This window comes from Mirounga leonina, unplaced genomic scaffold (assembly GCF_011800145.1).
Source record: "Mirounga leonina isolate KUSES-001 unplaced genomic scaffold, KU_Mleo_1.0 Mir_201, whole genome shotgun sequence".
Lineage (NCBI taxonomy): Eukaryota > Metazoa > Chordata > Mammalia > Carnivora > Phocidae > Mirounga > Mirounga leonina.
In genome coordinates, this window is record NW_023270504.1 from 13206632 (window position 1) to 13225586 (window position 18955).

Consider the following 18955-nt stretch of genomic DNA (forward strand, 5'->3'; position numbering starts at 1 on the left):
ACCCTCTAGCTCCATCCATGTCATTGCAAATGGCAAAATTTCATTCTTTTTGATGGCAGAGTAATTTTCCAGAGTATAGCACATCTTCCTTATCCATTCATCAGTCAATGGACACTTGAGCTGTTTCCATAATTTGGCTACTGGAGATAATGCTGCTATAAACATAGGGGTGCATGTATCCCTTTGAATCAGTATTTTTATATCCTTTGGGTAAATACCTAGTAGTGCAATTATTGGATCATAGGGTTGTTCTATGTTTTTTTAAGATTTTATTTATTTGACAGAGAGAGAGAGAGCGAGAGAAGGAACACAAGCAGGGGGAGTGGGAGAGAGAGAAGCAGCCTTTCGGCTGAGCAGGGCGCTGGATGCAGGGCTCAATCCAGGACCCTGGGATCATGACCTGAGCTAAAGGCAGACGCTTAACAACTGAGCCACCCAGATGTCCCAGGGTTGTTCTATTTTTTTTTTAAAGATTTTATTTATTTATTTGACAAGAGAGATAGATAGCGAGAGCAGGAACACAAGCAGGGGGAGTAGGAGAGGGAGAAGCAGGCTTCCCACCGAGCAGGGAGCCTGATGTGGGACTTGATCCCAGGACCCTGGGATCATGACCTGAGCCGAAGGCAGACGTTTAACGACTGAGCCACCCAGGCGCCCCAGGGTTGTTCTATTTTTAACTTTTTGAGGAACCTCCATACTGTTTTCCACACAGTGGCTGTGCCAGTTTGCATTCCCACTAACAGTGCAAGAGGGTTCCCCCTTTCTCCACATCCTCACCAACACCTGTTTTTCTTGTTTTGTTGATTTTAGCCATTCTCACAGGTGTGAGATGATATCTCATTGTAGTTTTGATTTGTATTTCCCCGATGTTTAGTGATGTTGAGCATCTTTTCATGCATCTGTTGGCCACCTGTATGTCTTCTTTGGAAAAATGTTTATTCATGTCTTCTTCCCATTTTTAAATTGCATTATTCATTTTTTAAGTGTTGGGTTTTATACGTTCTTTATATATTTTGGACACTAGCCCTTATCAGATGTCATTTACAAATATCTTCTCCCATTCCATGGGTTGCCTTTTAGTTTTGTTGATTGTTTCCTTCACTGTGAAGAAGCTTTCAATTTGCTGAAACCCCAATAGTTTATTTTTGCTTTTGTTTCCCTTGCTCCAGGAGACATATCTAGAAAGGAGATGGCTGATATTAAAGAGGTTACTACCTCTGTTCTCCTCTAGGATTTTTCTGGTTTCTGGTCTCACATTTAGGTCTTTCATCCATTTTGAGTTTATTTTTGTGTGTGGTGTAAGGAAGTGGTCCAGTTTCTTTCTTTTGCATGTCGCTGTCTAGTTTTCTCAACACCATTTATTGAAGATACTGTCTTTTTCCCATTGGATATTCTTTCCTGCTTTGCTGAAGATTAGTTGGCCATATAGTTGTGGGTTCATTTCTGGGTTTCAATTCTGTTTCATTGGTCTATGTGTCTATTTTTGTGCTGGTACCATACTATCTTGATCACTATAGCTTTGTAATATAACTTGAAGTCCGGAATGGTGATGCCTCCAGCTTTGATTTTCTATTTTCAAGGTTTTTTGGGGGGGCGCTATTTGGGGTCTTTTGTGGTCCCATTTAAATTTTAGGATTGTTTATTCTAGTTCTGTGAAAATTGCTGGTGGTATTTTGATAGGGATTGCATTAAATGTGTGGATTGCTTTGGTTAAAAAAAACATTTTTAACAATATTTGTTCTTCCAATGTATGAGGATGGGATGTCTTTCGATTTCTTTGTGTCATCTTCAATTTCTTTCATCAAAGTTTTATAGTTTTTAGAGTACAGGTCTTCTACCTCTTTGGTTAGGTTTATTCCTAGGTGTCTTACTGGTTTGGGTGCAACTGTACATGGGATTGATTCCTTAACTTCTCTTTCTGCTACTTCATTATTTATTAACAGAAATGCAATAGATTTCTGTACACTGATTTTGTATCCTGCCACTTTACTGACTTTATCAGTTCTAGCAGTTTTTTTGTGGAGTCTTTCAGGTTTTCTACATGGAATATCACGTCATCTGCAAATAGCGAAGTTTGACTTCTTCCTTGACGATTTGCATGCTTTTTATTTTGTTGTTGTTGTTGTCTGATTACTGTGGCTAGGAGTCCCAGTACCATATTGAATAAAAGTGGTGGGAAAAGATATCTCTGTCTTGTTCATGACCATAGAGGAAAAGCCCTTAGTTTTTCTCCATTGAGGATGATTATTAGCTGTGGGTTTTTCACAGATGGCCTTTATTATATTGAGGTATATTCCCTCTAACTCTACTTTGTTGAGAATTTTTAACATGAATGGATGTTGTACTTTGACAAATGTTTTTTTTACATCTACTGAAATAATCATATGGTTTTTATCCTTTATTAATGTGGTGTATCACACTGATTGATTTCTGAATATTGAACCACCCTTGAAACCCAGGAATAAATTCCACTTGATCGTGGCGAACAATTTCTTTAAGGTATTGTTGGATTTGGTTTGCTAGTATTCTATTGAGAATTTCGGCATCCATGTTCATTAGGGATATTGGTCAGTAGTTCTCTGTTTTAGTGAAGTCTTTATCTGGTTTTGATATCGGGGTAATGCTGGCCCAATAGAATGAATTTGGAAGTTTTCCTCCCTTTTCTATTTTTTGGAATAGTTTGAGAAGAATAGGTATTAACTCTTCTTTAGATGTTCCTTAGAATTCCCCTGTGAAGCCAACTGGCCCTGGATTTTTATTCGTTTGGAGGTTTTTGATTACTGATTCAGTATCTTAGCTGGTCATAGGTCTATTCAAGTTTTCCATTTCTTCCTGTTTCAGCTTTGGTAATTTATTTATTTGAGAGAGAGAATGAGAGATAGCACGAGAGGGAAGAGGATCAGAGGGAGAAGCAGACCCCCTGCTGAGCAGGGAGCCCGATGCGGGACTCGATCCTGGGACTCCAGGATCATGACCTGAGCCGAAGGCAGTCGCTTAACCAACTGAGCCACCCAGGCGCCCAGCTTTGGTAATTTATATGTTTCTAGGAATTTATCTACTTCTAGATTGTCCAATTTGTGGCATATGATTTTTCATAATATTCTCTTGTAATTGTTTATATTTCTGTGGTGTTGGTTATTTCTCTTCTCTCCTTTGTGATTTTTTTAAATAAATTTTATTTATTAGAGAGAGAGCACACAGCGGGAGGGGGGAAAGGAGAGGGAGAAGCAGACTCCCCACTGACCAGGGAGCCTGATGCAGGGCTCAATCCTAGGACACTGAAATCATGACCTGAGCCAAAGGCAGACACTTAACCACTTTAAAACTGAACCACATAGGCACCCCTCTCCTTTGTGATTTTATTTATTTGGGTCCTTTCTCTTTTCTTTTTTGACAAGTTTGGCTAGGGTTTTATTAATATTAATTTTTTCAAAGAACCAGCTCCTGGTTTTATTGATCTGTTCTGGTTTTTGTTTTAGAGTTTATATAATTTATTTCTGCTCTTTATTATTTTCCTCATTCTGTTGGCATTAGGCTTCATTTGTTTTTCTTTTTCTAGCTCCTTTAGGTGTAAGGTTAGGTTGAGATTTTTCTTGCTTCTTGAGGTAGACCTCTATTGCTTTATACTTCCTCTTAGAATACCTTTTGCCACATCCCAAAAGTTTCCGACCATTGTGTTTTCATTTCATTTGTTTCAGTGTATTTTTTCATTTCCTTTTTGGTTTTCTGGTTGACCCATTCATTGTTTAGTAGTATGATGTTTAACCTCCAGGTATCTGTGGTCTTTCCAGATTTTTTCTTGTGGTTGACCTCTAGTTTCATATTGTTGCTCAAAAAATGTTCATGGTATTGTGAGTACCTATATGCCAGCAAACTAGATAATCTGGAAGGAATGAATGCATTCCTAGACATGTATCAACTACCAAAACTGAACCAGGAAGAAATAGAAAACCTGAACAGACCTATAACCACTAAGGAAATTGAAGCAGTAATCAAAAATCTCTGAACAAACAAAAGCCCAGGGCCAGATGGCTTCCCAGGGAAATTCTACCAAACATTTAAAGAAGAATTAATACCTATTCTTCTGAAACTGTCCAAAAAAATAGAAATGGAGGGAAAACTTCCAAACTCGTTTTATGAGGCCACCATTACCTTGATCCCCAAACCAGAAAAAGACCCCATCAAAAAGGAGAATTACAGACCAATATCCTTGATGAACATGGATGCAAAAATTGTTACCAAAATACTAGCCAATAGGATCCAACAGTACATTAAAAGGATTATTCACCATGACCAAGTGGGATTTATCCCTGGGCTGCAAGGTTGGTTCAACAACTGCAAATCAATCAATACATTAATGAAACAAAGAACAAGAAACATGATCCTCTCAATAGATGCAGAAAAAGCATTTGACAAAGTACAGCATCCTTTATTGATCAAAACTCTTCAGACTGTAGGGATAGAGGGTACATACCTCAATATCATAAAAGCCATCTATGAAAAGTCCACAGCGAATATCATTCTCAATGGGGAAAAACCGAGAGCTTTCCCCCTAAGGTCAGGAACACGGCAGAGATGTCCATTATCACCACTGCTATTCAGCATAGTACTAGAAGTCCTAGCCACAGCAATCAGACAACAAAAAGAAATAAAAGGCATCTGAATCTGCAAAGAAGAAGTCAAACTTCCATTGTTTGCAGGTGATATGATACTTTATGTGAAAAACCCCAAAGACTCCACCCCAAAACTGATAGAACTCATACAGGAATTCAGTAAAGTGGCAGGACATAAAATCAGTGCACAGAAATCAGTGGCATTCCTATACACCAACAACAAGACAGAAGAAAGAGAAATTAAGGAGTCGATCCCATTTACAATTGCACCCAAAACCATAAGATACCTAGGCATAAATCTAACCAAAGAGGCAAAGGATCTGTACTCAGAAAACTATAAAATACTCATGAAACAAATTGAGGAAGACACAAAGAAATGGAAAAATGTTCCATGCTCATGGATTGGAAGAACAAATATTGTGAAGATGTCAATGCTACCTAGAGCAATCTACACATTCAGTGCAATCCCTACCAAAATACCATCCACTTTTTTCAAAGAAATGGAACAAATAATTCTAAAATTTGTATGGAACCAGAAAAGACCCCGAATAACCAGATGTTGAAAAAGGAAAGCAAAGCTGGTGACATCACAATTCTGGACTTCAAGCTCTATTACAAAGCTGTCATCATTAAGACAGTATGGTACTGGCACAAAAACAGACATATAGATCAGTGGAACAGAATAGAGAGCCTAGAAATGGACCCTTAGCTCTATGGTCAACTAATCTTCAACAAAGCAAGAAAGAATGTCCAAAGCAAAAAGACAGTCTCTTCAACAAATGGTGTTGGGAAAATTGGACAGCCACATGCAGAAAAATGAAACTGGACCATTTCCTTACACCACACACAAAAATAAACTCCAAATGGTTGAAAGACCTAAATGTGAGACAAGAGTCCATCAAAATCCTAAAGAGATTTTGGCAGCAACCTCTTCGACCTCAGCCGCAGCAACTTCTTCCTAGAAACATCACCAAAGGCAAGGGAATCAAGGGCAAAAATGAACTATTGGGACTTCATCAAGATAAAAAGCTTTTGCACAGCAAAAGAAACAGTCAACAAAACCAAAAGACAACTGACAGAATGGGAGAAGATATTTGCAAGTGACATATCAGATAAAGGGCTAGTATCCAAAATCTATAAAGAACTTATCAAACTCAACACCCAAAAAACAAATGATCCAATCAAGAAATGGGCAGGGGCACCTGGGTGGCTCAGTCGTTAAGCGTCTGCCTTCAGCTCAGGTCATGATCTCAGGGTCCTGGGATCGAGCCCCGCATCAGGCTCCCTGCTTGCCGGAGAGCCTGCTTCTCCCTCTCCCACTCCCCCTGCTTGTATTCCCTCTCTCACTGTCTCTCTCTGTGTGTCAAATAAATGAAATCTTTAAAAAAAAAAAAAAGAAAGAAATGGGCAGAAGACATGAGCAGACATTTTTCCAAAGAAGACATCCAAATGGCCAAAAGACACATGAAAATGTGCTCAACATCGCTTGGCATCAGGGAAATCCAAATCAAAAACTCAATGAGATATCACTTCACACCAGTCAGAATGGCTAAAATTAACAAGTCAGGAAATGACAGATGTTGGCGGGGATGCGGAGAAAGGGGAACCCTCCTGCACTGTTGGTGGGAATGCAAGCTGGTACAACCACTCTGGAAAACAGTATGGAGGTTCCTCAAAAAGTTGAAAATAGAGCTACCATATGACCCAGCAATTGCACTACTGGGTATTTACCCCAAAGATAAAAATGTAGGGATCCGAAGGGGTACGTGCATCCTGATGTTCATAGCAGCAATGTCCACAATAGCCAAACTGTGGAAAAAGCCAAGATGTCTATCGACAGATGAATGGATAAAGAAGATGTGGTATATATATACCATGGAATATTATGCAGCCATCAGAGGAATGAAATCTTGCCATTTGCAACGACGTGGATGGAACTGGAGGGCATTATGCTGAGTGAAATAAGTCAATCAGAGAAAGACATGTATCATATGACCTCACTGATATGAGGAATTCTTAATCTCAGGAAACAAACTGAGGGTTGCTGGAGTGGTGGGGGGTGAGAGGGATGGGGTGGCTGGGTGGTAGACACTGGGGAGGGTATGTGCCATGGTGAGTGCTGTGAATTGTGTAAGACTGTTGAATCACAGACCTATACCTCTGAAACAAATAATACATTATATGTTTAAAAAAAAAAAAAAGAAGAAGATAGCAGGAAGGGAAAAATGAATGGGGGGGAATCAGAGGGGGAGACAAACCATGAGAAACTATGGACTCTGAGAAACAAACTGAGGGTTCTAGAGGGGAGAGGGGTGGGGGGATGGGTTAGCCTGGTGATGGGTATTAAAGAGGGCACATACTGAATGGAGTACTGGGTGTTATATGCAAACAATGAATCATGGAACACTACATCAAAAACTAATGATGTAATGTATGGTGATTAACATAATAATAAAAACTAATGATGTAATGTATGGTGATTAACATAATAAAATTTTAAAAATGTAAAAATAAAAAAAAAACAGAAAACATGCATGGTATGATTTCAATCTTTTTGTATTTGTTGAAGCCTGATTTGTGACCTAATATATGATCTATTCTGAAGAATGTTCTATGTGCCCTTGAACAGAATGTGTATTCTTTTGTTTTAGAATTGAATGTTCTGAATATATTTGTTAAGTCCATCTGGTACAGTGTGTCATTCAATGCCATTTTTCTGTATTTATTTTCAGTTTAGATGATCTGTCCATTGATGTAAGTGGGGTGTTAAAGTCCCCTACTATTACTGTATTATTATCAGTTAATTCCTTTATGATTGTGATTGTTTTATGTATTTGGTGCATCCATGTTTAGCACATAAATATTTACAATTGTTAGATCTTCTTATTGGATTTTCCCCTTTATTATGAGATAGTGCCCTTCTTTGTTTCTTGTTATAGTCTTTGTTTTAAAGTCTAGTTTGTCCGATATAAGTATTGCTACTCTGGCTTTCTTTTGACATCCATCCCTCACTTTCAATCTGCAGGTGTCTTCAGGTCTAAAATGACTCTCTTAGAGGCAGCATATAGATGGATTTTTTAAAATACATTCTGATACCCTAGGTCTTTTTACTGTTTACATTCTAAGTAATTATTGATAGATATGTATTTATTGTCATTTATCACTTCTTTTGTCATTGTTTCTGGAGATATCTTTGATCTTTTCTTATCTTTGTTACTTTTGGTCTCCTTTGCACTAAGAGTCCCTAATATTTCTTGAAGGGCTGCTTTAATGGTCATGAACTCCTTTAGTTCTTATTTATCTGGTAAACTCTTTATTTCTCCTTTTATTCTGAATGATGGTCTTGCTGGATAGAGTACTCTTGGCTGCAGATTTTTCCCATTCAGCACTTGGAATATATCATGCCACTCTCTTCTGACTTGCCAAGTTTGTTGAGAAATCTGCAACTAGCCTTATGGGTCTTCCCTTGTAAGTTAAGGACTTATTTTGTCTTTCTGCCTTTTTGTTTCTTTATCACTATATTTTGCAAATTTAATTACAATACATCTTGGTGTTGGCCTGCTTTTGTTGACTTTGATGGGAGTTCTCTTTAACACCTGGATCTGGATATCTGTTTCCTTCCCCAGATTAGGGAAGTTTTCAGCCATTATTTCCTCAAATAAATTTTCTGTTGTGTTTTCTCTGAGCTTTCTTCTGAGATTCTCCTTGCCTGTGGTGGACATTGGCCTGAATGTGGTGAGTTTTAACTAGGTGTGCTCTGATCTGCTTATGAAATGAGGCTTGACACAGCTTCTACCAGAACCAAGGTCCTGCAGAACTCTCTGCTTGGGAGATGTGGTGTGGGCAGGGGTTTGTGCTGGTCTTCTGGGGTAGGGACCCAGAAGGGACTGGGACTGAGGCAAGTTTGACTGAGAAAAGCAGTCCTGCCAGAGTGGGGCTTGGTATAAGCAAGTTAGGCAGCCAGTGTCTGCACTGTGATGCTTCCTGAGGGGGCTCTGTGTTTATGCTAAGGGGTGGGGGTGGGGGGAATGGCCAGCCAGCTCCTTTGTTTCGGAGAGGTATCTCTGTGAGTTCTGTCTCTCAGGGACATGCTCCAAGAAGAGCAAATAATGTCCCTGCTGTGCGCCCTAGGCATTCTTCAGATCACTATTTCCATGCTGTATGCCCCTGGATTGTTTGCCTGCCTTCCCTTCAGGAGCAGCACATTACCCTCTGGGCTCCCAGTGAAGCTTGCTGACCTTTAAAACTCCAAACTTTATGCCCCACTGGTTCCAAGAACTCATGAAGTTCAGCCCCTCTCATTTTCCAAGCCAATGGGTATGGGGAAAACGTTCTCCTTGTGTATTCCCCTGTGTGCTTCTCTTTCTCTTGTCCTTCTCTGTGACCACATCTCCCTCTCCTCCACAGCACCTGCAATCTGATCTGTCTCTTCCCTAAACCAGGTCTCTACACTTCCTACTTTCTTCAGTGTGACTCTTCTCTCCCTTTAGTTGTGGAGTTTGTTCTGTCAGTTTTCAGGTCAATTTCTGGAGTATTTAGGATGATTTGACAGTTATCTAGTGGTGTTCATGGGATGAGGCAAGCCTAGGGTCTTCCTACTTTGCCTCCATCTTCCTCTCCTTTGATATGTGGGGGTTTTGATCCATTTATCTGGATGGCATTGCTTTCCTCTACAGTTTATTGATCTGGCTCTAAGTTATTTCTAATTCCACCTTTCCTCTGAATGTATGGTTACAGTAACAACTGGATAGAAGAGCCATGCTGAATGGTAGCACTGTGATAATTCTCAGTTCCCCAGCCACACCCCCTCTCAAATTATCCTTCATGGGCCAAATTCTCTGCTCCACTGCATCCTCAGGGAAGCAGTACCTAATAAAAGGACATCACAACCTCATCTTGATTCTCCTTTTGTTCAGGTACCATGTGACTAAAGACTAGTAATCAGAGTAATATTTTTAAATATTAACAACCTACTCAGCCATGTAAGGAAGAGATATATTGAATTATTAAAATATTCAGACTGATAGATGGATCACCTTATATCAATTTTGCATAACCTACACCTCAATGGTTCCATGAACCCCAAAGAAAAAGAACATTTTTGTAGTATGTTAGTATCTAAGGGAAGAAGTTTATAGTTTTTGTTACATTTATCAAATGGTTCTCTGACCAAAATAGGTTAAGAAGCACTTACTGAGGATAACTGTTTTTCAGTTCTTAGCTATACAGGAGAATATTTGGCATTAAAATCATGATAAACATAATACAGACTGTTATAGTGCCTCAAGGCTCTTAAAATGAGTATCAGTAATGATTATGCAGTACTTTGAAATTTTTAAATTATGTGAGCTTTCTCAATTCATTCTATTAAAATGCAACTGTGTAAGCATAACAATCATTGAGATTTTGAATAAGTGGAATTTTATGCAAGTATCTCCTTTGTCACTAATTACTATATATGACACTCTACAAAAATCAACCTCTTCAAATTTCAATCTTCTTACTGGTAAAATAGCGATATCCATGTAATCTATGCCTATTTACGCTATGTTGGATAAAGAGACAGAAAAGTAATTGAACAGGGGACCAGTGGTTTAAATGTTTTTAAATCAGGGATTTTAGTTCTGACCTGGATTCAAACTCAGACACAATCTTGACTCTGATACAATAGTCTCCTAAATAGTCTCCCTACTCCCAAGTTTCCTCCACCAGACATTTTTTCAAGCAGCAGTCTGCATGACCCTTAAAAAAGTGTAAGTGAGGTCATGTCATTCTGCTCAAAGCTCTCCACTGGCTTCCCATCTCATTCCAAAAAGAAGCTGAAGTCATTGCCATTGTTTGCAACCTTACAGCTCAAGGTGAGGTCTGCAGACCAGCAGCATCAGCTGAAACCAAACTCTATGGGAGAGCTACTAAATCAGAATCTACGTTCTACCAAGAGCCTCAGGTCACACAAATGTCCATCAAAGTTTGAGAAACAGCCTTGATGGCTTCTCCTTTTCCCCTTTCAATTTTCCCCTTCTCATTCCACTTCAGCCACAGAGGCCTGGCCTCCCTGCAGTTCATCCACATGCCAGACTCCCTCTTGCAGCAGGAACTTTACATTTGTCATTCAGTCAGCACAAAAATCTCTCTTCCCCAGTTATCTGCAAGGCTCTCCCCTTCATCTCCTTCAGTCTTTCCCAACTGTTGTCATCTTGGTGAGCCATCCCCTGACAACCCTACCTTAAACTGCAATCCTCCCTCCCCACAACATACTCTTCATGTGTCTTCAGAAAGTTATTTTTCTCTATAGGACTTAACATTACCTGGCATATTATATCATTATTTACTTGTTTATTATCTGTCTCCTCCCCATAAGATCCACGAGAGCAGAGATTTTTGTCTCCCCTCTATCCCCATTACCTAGAACAATGACCAATATGTATTTGTTAAATTCATGAATCAGATGAGCTAACACATATAAAGCTAAACACAGTTGGGGGTAGGCCCTCAATAATTGATATCCATGGTAAATATTATGTTTTGTTGGACATTAAACGTATTTCTTCTAGGCAGACAGAGTATAGTAGTCTTTCAGAAATCAAAAAGACATTTTGGACAAGTCCCCAGTTCATGCTATGAAAAGTTGAAAAGAAGTTATTACAGTAATCCTCAGTAGACAGTAAATTTCATAGGTAAAGAACTGTACATATATATTTTTGTTTATTTCAATTTTTTCCCACAAAACTAGCCCCATTACATGGCACAGTTCCAGGAGAATGACAGACACTAAATAATGAATAAACAAATACAATTTAAACATATATAAAGGTAGTATATAAGAATCTGTCTTTGACTCTTTGGCATCCTTGATAGCCCTAACCTGGCTGCCTGTCTGGTCTTCTGATTTTCTTGTACTAGTATTTTATATTTGTCATTAACTTGAAGTAACAAAATTATTAATCTGAATGCAACACCTTTAAGACAAACCATGGCTGGTCTCTGGTTAAAACCAGGTGGCTTAATTATCTAAGGAGGACTGATAGCAAAACTTAACAATAATGACACAGCTACTAGTTATATCAGGAAACTGTGTAAGCATTTTAGCTGTGTCATTTAATATATGCAATGCTATTATAAGCTAGGTATTATTTTTAATACCTATAATACCTATCTTTAGGATGCATCAACTGAGGCCTAGAAAGGTTAAATAACACACCCAAGGTCATACAGAAAAGCTATTGATCCACTGCAGAATGAGTTATGCCAAGAGTCAAGGATTTATTTATCCTCTGCAACTACTTTCAGATGCTAATTTTTTTAGTAATGGAATTCTTTTTACCTCACTGAGCAAACTGTTGCATGAGGGCTCAGTGACTAGAACAGATAATAGCAGCACGGCTCTTGATCAAGCAGGGATTAGGCAGAGTGAAGACCCATTTCCTCAGTCCTCAGCCTTCTCCTTTGCCTCCTCCTTATCCATTGGCTCTGTACAGCACCTCTGCAGAACCTCAGTGATCTAAGGAAAACTTTTGCCCTGTGGAAAGGAGGTGGGATAGGCATCCAAAGAGCAGGCAGAAGTTCTAAAATCTCTCTCCAAGTAAAAATAAAGGGGCCAGGGAAACCATCCAAATAGGTAGAAAAGATCCCACACAGAGGATTCTGTGTACTACCTTTATAGATTGACCACGGAGGTAAAAATCTGTCTATATAAGTAACTTGGGATTCCAAAAAAAAGTTTGGACCATATCATACTGATGTCTCTCCAGCTCTAAAATGTCATGATGTAATGATCTGGAGTGGGCAATAAGCAAAATATGATTTGATATATAATTTTTACAATTTTCTTGCTTCAAAACCTCTAGGTAGTCACTTCTCTCAGCTGGCAACAGGTAACCATGGACAAGGAAGGCAACATGAATATGCATGAAGAAGTCAGAATACCTGTTTTAGGATTCCAGTTCTATAATAACCTTGAGAAAGTCACCAAACTCTGAAATAAAAAGATAAACAATGCTCTTCTACCTCACAGGTAAAGGTAAAATGATATAATAATGATGAAAACCTTCGGAACTACTGAAGTTGTATGCAAATACTAACAAAAGTATTAGCAGAAGCACCAAAAATAGACTTTAGGGTTAAAGAATACACACACCCTACGTCTATTGAGAAAATTCTATGAGATGGTATGTGGACACTGAATATCTATTTGAATTGATAATATATCCTTAAGTCAATAATCTGCCAGTCAAGTTATCCAGCACATTGTCAGTAGCATTCATTCATTACCCATTTGACATCCATTTGATATTTACCACAATGTTAATTTCTTACTTATTTTACCACCACAGATAAATTATTTGAAGGAAAACATCTAGTGAAAATTTCCCTTTAATTTTTGCTGACATCGACAATAGCCTATCAAAACAATTTTTTATAGATTATTGAATTATAAGTAAAAGTGTAAGTATTCTGAAATTTTACCCAAAGGAGATGTAGCAAAAATGAGATATAATTATTACACTTTAAGCTGTGTGTCATTTTCTTAAATTTAAATAATTAATTGCAATTATAAAAAGGGAGGAATACAGTTGGTGAAAGCAAGAAAAGATAATTGCTTTAGACTTACTGCTGCATGAAGAACTGAGGCAATCCAATGAGCATTGTTCCAACTCCCATGATTAGGCACCCTGTTCCGATTATTTTTGGCCTGTGAAGTTTGGCTCCAAAGTAGCTTACAAACATTATAACTAAGAGATTCCCTTGGGGTGAAGAATAAAATGTTCATCAGTTAGATAACTTAGAAAAAGTCATCAGCATAACTAAATTAACGAATGTCTATAGCAGGTCCGGCAATGTTTTGTTGTAACTAAACTGTCTCCCTACCATCTTTCCCATCCTTTGTCTTTCTTTGCTTTAATCTAAGATGACTGTTGAAATTGTCTGCATACTCATTACTTCAATTATCCATTTATCAAAATACCTTAATTATGAACACTACTACCTCAATTTCATCCACCCTAATTATTTGTCCTTTTAAAGTGTTTTATAAGTAAATCAAATTGTAGAAGGGTTCCTTTATTGCTCTCTTAAGTTTTCCTTAGTGATTTTGAAGTGAACTTTATTACTTTCTTCATTCATTAATATTTTCTATTAAAGTTTTTATCAGTTTCCCATTTGCTCTTGAAACATACGTTACAATATTCTTGTTTTAGCAGATATTCCTCATAGAAAAAGAAAAGCAAACACAACTATACCTCACTTTATTAAATCAAATTATGAAATTCATATTAATACTAAAATACTTTACAATTTGTTACATGCTTTTTACAAAAAGACTCAAAACAGAGGTAAAAATTACTTCACATAAGCAAACTTCAGGAATATACCAGTTATATAATCTCAATGTTTACTTATAATCCAAATTTATGAAATACAAAAATTCTATAAAATGTACCCATCTTTTAAAAGAATAATTGAAGAAATTTTTTTGAAGGTGGAAATTACATTTTTATAAAAAGTCTCTAGAGAAGCATATGATAAATTACTTTTAGTCGGTGATGGTGATGAGTGACTAAATGTGCTTTAGGGAAAACATCCTCATATTTTGCTGTATACAAAAATACTGGAAGAAGGTGGTGAGGAAAACAGAAACCTTAAAAGTTTTAAAATCTTGGAAGCTCCCAACAGTTTCTCATTCCATGGATCTAGGGGTAGGCCAAGAAATCTGCATTTGTAAGCTCAAATGTGCTGATGGAGATGGTTCCAGGAACATGCTTTGATAAACATTGTTTAGGATCTTAGATTTCAAAGGGCTTTTAAAGTTTCAGCTCTTTGCATTTGGAAGTTTTTAAAAACTGCAGTGCTAGGTAGAGTAAGAACTTAGCAACTCCCCAGCAATTGACTGTGATGGCTGATGGGTAGTGTTGCTTTGAAGCTCTCTTCAATGTTTCTAATTTTCTAGCAAGAGTATGTTTGCTTACATCTGTAAGCAATCATCTAATTTACTACTGTTTGTTCACATTGCCAGCTTTAGTCAAGTGCAAAAAGAGCAGCAATTTTTATAGCCTTGAGGACAATAATGACAGCGAGAAAATTAGCTTGCATAGTGGCTCTAGATTTTATGGTTCCAGAAAGAATTAAGCTTCTTTTAATTTTCACAAGGAAAAAAAAACCTTGAATATGAGATTTTTCATTTGATATTTAAGCATTTAGAAGAAATTTTGTATATTACATTGACAATTATGTCTATACTTTTGTTAATGTGTCACAATTAATAAAATACAGTGAAAGCTGACCTTCAGTTTATAATGTATCCCTGCAACCAACATCACCTACCCTGCCCAACTTGCACACCACCAACACCTCACAATAAAAGACTCATGTTTCAGGCTGTTTCTGTGTTACATTAGTGGGTATGCCAAAGACCACATAATACCACTTCAGTGTCTGTGATATCTATAGAGTTTTTTCTTTCTTTACTTAGTATCCCTTCTGAGTTCTCAGAAGATACACATAGAAAATTAATGGTGATAATCTTTAAAAAATTAAATTGGATATCAAAAATCAATTCTATTATCATAAATGAACAGATAACAAAGAGGAGGTGTGTACATACACATGTGCATGCACGCCCCCCCACCACACACAGAGGAATATTATGCAGCCATAAAAAGGGATGAGATCATGCCACTTGGGACAACATGGGTAAACCTGTAAGTGAAATAAGTTAGACTGAGAAAGACAAATACCATATGATTCCACTTATAAGTTGAATTTTAAAAAAACAAATGAATAAAAAAAAGCAGAATCAGAACTTTAAATACAGAGAACAAACTGAAGGTTGCCAGAAGGTAGGAATGGTTGGGCAAAATGCGTGAAGGAGAGAGGGAGATACAGGCTACCAAATTATGGAATGAATAAGTCATGGGAATAAAAGGCACAGCATAAGGAATACAGTTAATGATACTGTAATAGTGATGTGATGGAATAGATGGTAACTACACTTGTGGTGAACATAGCATAAATTATAAACTTGTCAAATCACTAAGTTGTACACCTGAAACTAATGTAACATTTTGTGTCAACTATACTCAAATTAAAAAAAAAATTAACACAAATTCAGCAAGGTTGCTGCATACAGATAACATTAGATATTAATATTGTTCCAATATTCCAGGAATTACTAAATAGGAATTGTAACAAAAAAAAAAACTATTACTGTAAAAGCAATGATTAGAGGGAAATTCATTTCATTGAATACATATATTAGGAAAGAAGAAAAATCTAAAATCAGTTATCTAAGTTTCTACCCAGGAAACCAGAAAAAGAAGAGCCAATTAAATCTAAAGTAGGTAGAAGAAAAGACATAATAAAATTAGAGCAGAAATAAATGAAATTGAAAACAGAAACTCAGAAGAGAAAATCAGCAAAACCAAAGGTGATTCTTTGAAAAGATCAATGAAATCAATAAGCCTCTAGTCATGCTCACCAAGAAAGAAAAGAAAAAAAAAAAAAAGAGAGAAGATACTAATTACTAATACCAGAAATGAAAGGGGAGACATCACTATAAATTTTATGGACATAAAAAGGATAATAAAGGAGTACTATGAACATCTCTATGCTTACAAATCTGATAACCTAAATAAAATGGACCAACTACTTAAAAGACACAATCTGCCAAATCTAAGAATTAATAGACAATATGAACAGGCCTATATCTATTATAGAAGTTGAACCAATAATCAGTAGCCTTCTAAAACAGAAAGCACCAGGCCCAGAAATATTCACTGGTGAATTTGACCCAGCAGTTAATGAAGAAATTATACCAATTCTCTATAATCTTTTTTGAAAAACAGAAGCAGAGGGGAAATTTTCTAAATCATTTCTATGAGGCCAGCATTACCCTAATACCAAAACCAGACAAAAAAAAAATCCCTATAAATCAATATCTCTCATGAACACAGGTGTAAAAATCCTCAACAAAATATTAAGTCATATTCAACAATATATAGAATTAGACACCATGACCAAGTGGGGTTTATCCCAGGTATACAAGGCCAGTTAAACATTAGAAAATTAATTAATATAATCCAGCACATCAACAGGCCAAAGAAGAAAAATCACATGCTCATATCAATAGATGTAGAAAAAGCATTTGACCAAAATCCAACAACCATTCATGATAAAAACTCAGTAAATGCAGAAGAGAGACAAATTTCCTCAACTTGTTAAAGAACTTCTACAAAAACATACAGTTAACATCATACTTAATGATGATAAACTCAAAGCTTCCTACTAAGATCAGGTACAAAGTAAGAATGTCCCCTCTCTCCATTACTTTTCATTGTACTGGGAGTTCTACTAAATATAATAGGACAAGAAAAACAAGTAAAAGTACACAGTCTGGGAAGGAAAAAATAAAACTGTCTTTGCTCCCAGAAGATATGGTCATCTATATAAAAAATCCAAAAGAACTGACAAAGGAACTCCTGAAACTAATAAATGATTATAGTATGTTGCAAGATGCAAGGTTAATATACAAAAGTAAACTGCTTTTCTACATACCAGCAATGAACAAATGGAATTGAAAAAGCATTTACTTTATCATTCCCCAAAATGATATATTTAGGTATAAATCTAATAAAATATGTACAAGATCTACATGAGAGAAACTATAAAACTCTGATGAAAGAAATCAAAGAAAAACTAGATAAATGGAGATACATTCCATGTTCATGAATAGGAAGACAGTATTGTCAAGATGCCAGTTCTATCCAACTTGTTCTATAGATTCAATGCAGTCTCAGCCAAAATCACAGGAAATTATGTTGTGGATACTGACAAAATGGTTTCTAAGCTGACAAACTGGAGAGGCAAAAGACCCAGAATAATCAACACAATACTGAAGAAAAACAAAGTTAAAGGATCGACATTACCGAACTTCAAGACATACTGTAAAGCCACATTAATCAAGACAGTATAACAGTGGTGAAAGAATAGACAAATAGATCAATGGAATAGAATTTATAGCCCAGAAACAGACCTACTTAAATATAGTTAACTGATCTTTGACAAAGGAGCAAATGTAATAAGATAGAGCAAACATAATCTTTTCAACAAATGGTGCTGGAACAACTGGACATCCTCATGCAAAAAAAATGAAGTTAGACATGGACCTTACACTCTTCACAAAAATAAAGGCAAAGAGATCACAGACCTAAATTTAAAATGCAACACTGTAACACTTCTAGAAGATAACTTAGGAGAAAACCTAGATGACCTTAGGTTTGGTGATGACTTTTTAGATGCAATACCAAAAGCAGAATCAGTGACCAAAAAAAATTGGATAAGCTGGACTTCATTAAAATTAAAAATTTCTTTTCTGTGACAGATACTGTCAAAAGAATGAAAAGAAAGCCACAGACTGAGAGAAAATATTTGCATAAGTCATATCAGATAAAGGACAGTTATCAAAAATATACAAAGAACACTTAAAACTCAACAATAAGAACACAAACAATGAGATTTAAAAATAGGCCAAATAACTTAACAGGTCACCAAAAAAGATAAACAGGTGGCAGATAAGCATATGAAAAGACGTTCAAAATCATATGACATGAGGGTACCGCAAATTGAAATGACAATGAGACACCACTACATACTTATTAGAATGGCCAAAATCCAAAATACTAAATGCTGGTGAGGGCATGGAGCAAAAAGAAGCTCATTCATTGCTAATGGGAATGCAAAATCGTACAAACACTTTGGGAAACAATTTAGCAGTTTCTTACAAAACTAAACATATTTTTCCCATATGATCCAGCAGTTATGCTCCTTGGTATTTACACAAATGAGGTGAAAATGAAAATATGTCCACACAAAAACCTGAACAGGGATTTTATAGCAGTTTTATTCATAATTGCCAACACTGAAACAATCAAGATGTCCTTCAGTGGATGAATGGATAAGTAAATGAAGGCCTATCCAGAAAATGGATTATTATCTGGCACTAAAAAGAAATGAGCTATCCAGCTATGAAAAGACATGCAGGAACCCCAAATGCATATTACTAAGTGAAAGAAGCCAATCTGAAAAGGCTACATACTGTATGATTCCAACTATACAACATTCTGAAAAAGGCGAAACTATGGAGACATTAAAAGCATCAGTGGATGCCAGGGCTAGGGGAAAGTTTGGATGAATAGGCAGAGCAGAGGGATTTTTAGGGCAGTGAAAGTAGTTTGCATGATACTGTAGTAATGGATACATACCATTATATATTTGTTCAATCTCATAGAATATACAACACAAAGAGTGAACCTTAATATTAACTATGGACTCTGAATGACAATAATGTT

At 36.7% G+C, this 18955-nt stretch overlaps 1 protein-coding gene across 1 annotated transcript in view; it reads right to left on the reverse strand.

Annotated features, from left to right (window-relative positions):
* The window catches only part of SLCO1C1 (solute carrier organic anion transporter family member 1C1), a 71454-nt gene that overhangs the window by 34064 nt on the left and 18435 nt on the right, over nucleotides 1-18955 (reverse strand). Inside the window, exon 8 of the mRNA XM_035028119.1 lies at nucleotides 13225-13357. Within this exon, the coding sequence (XP_034884010.1) occupies nucleotides 13225-13357 (133 nt within the window). The remainder of the gene's footprint in view (nucleotides 1-13224; nucleotides 13358-18955) is intronic.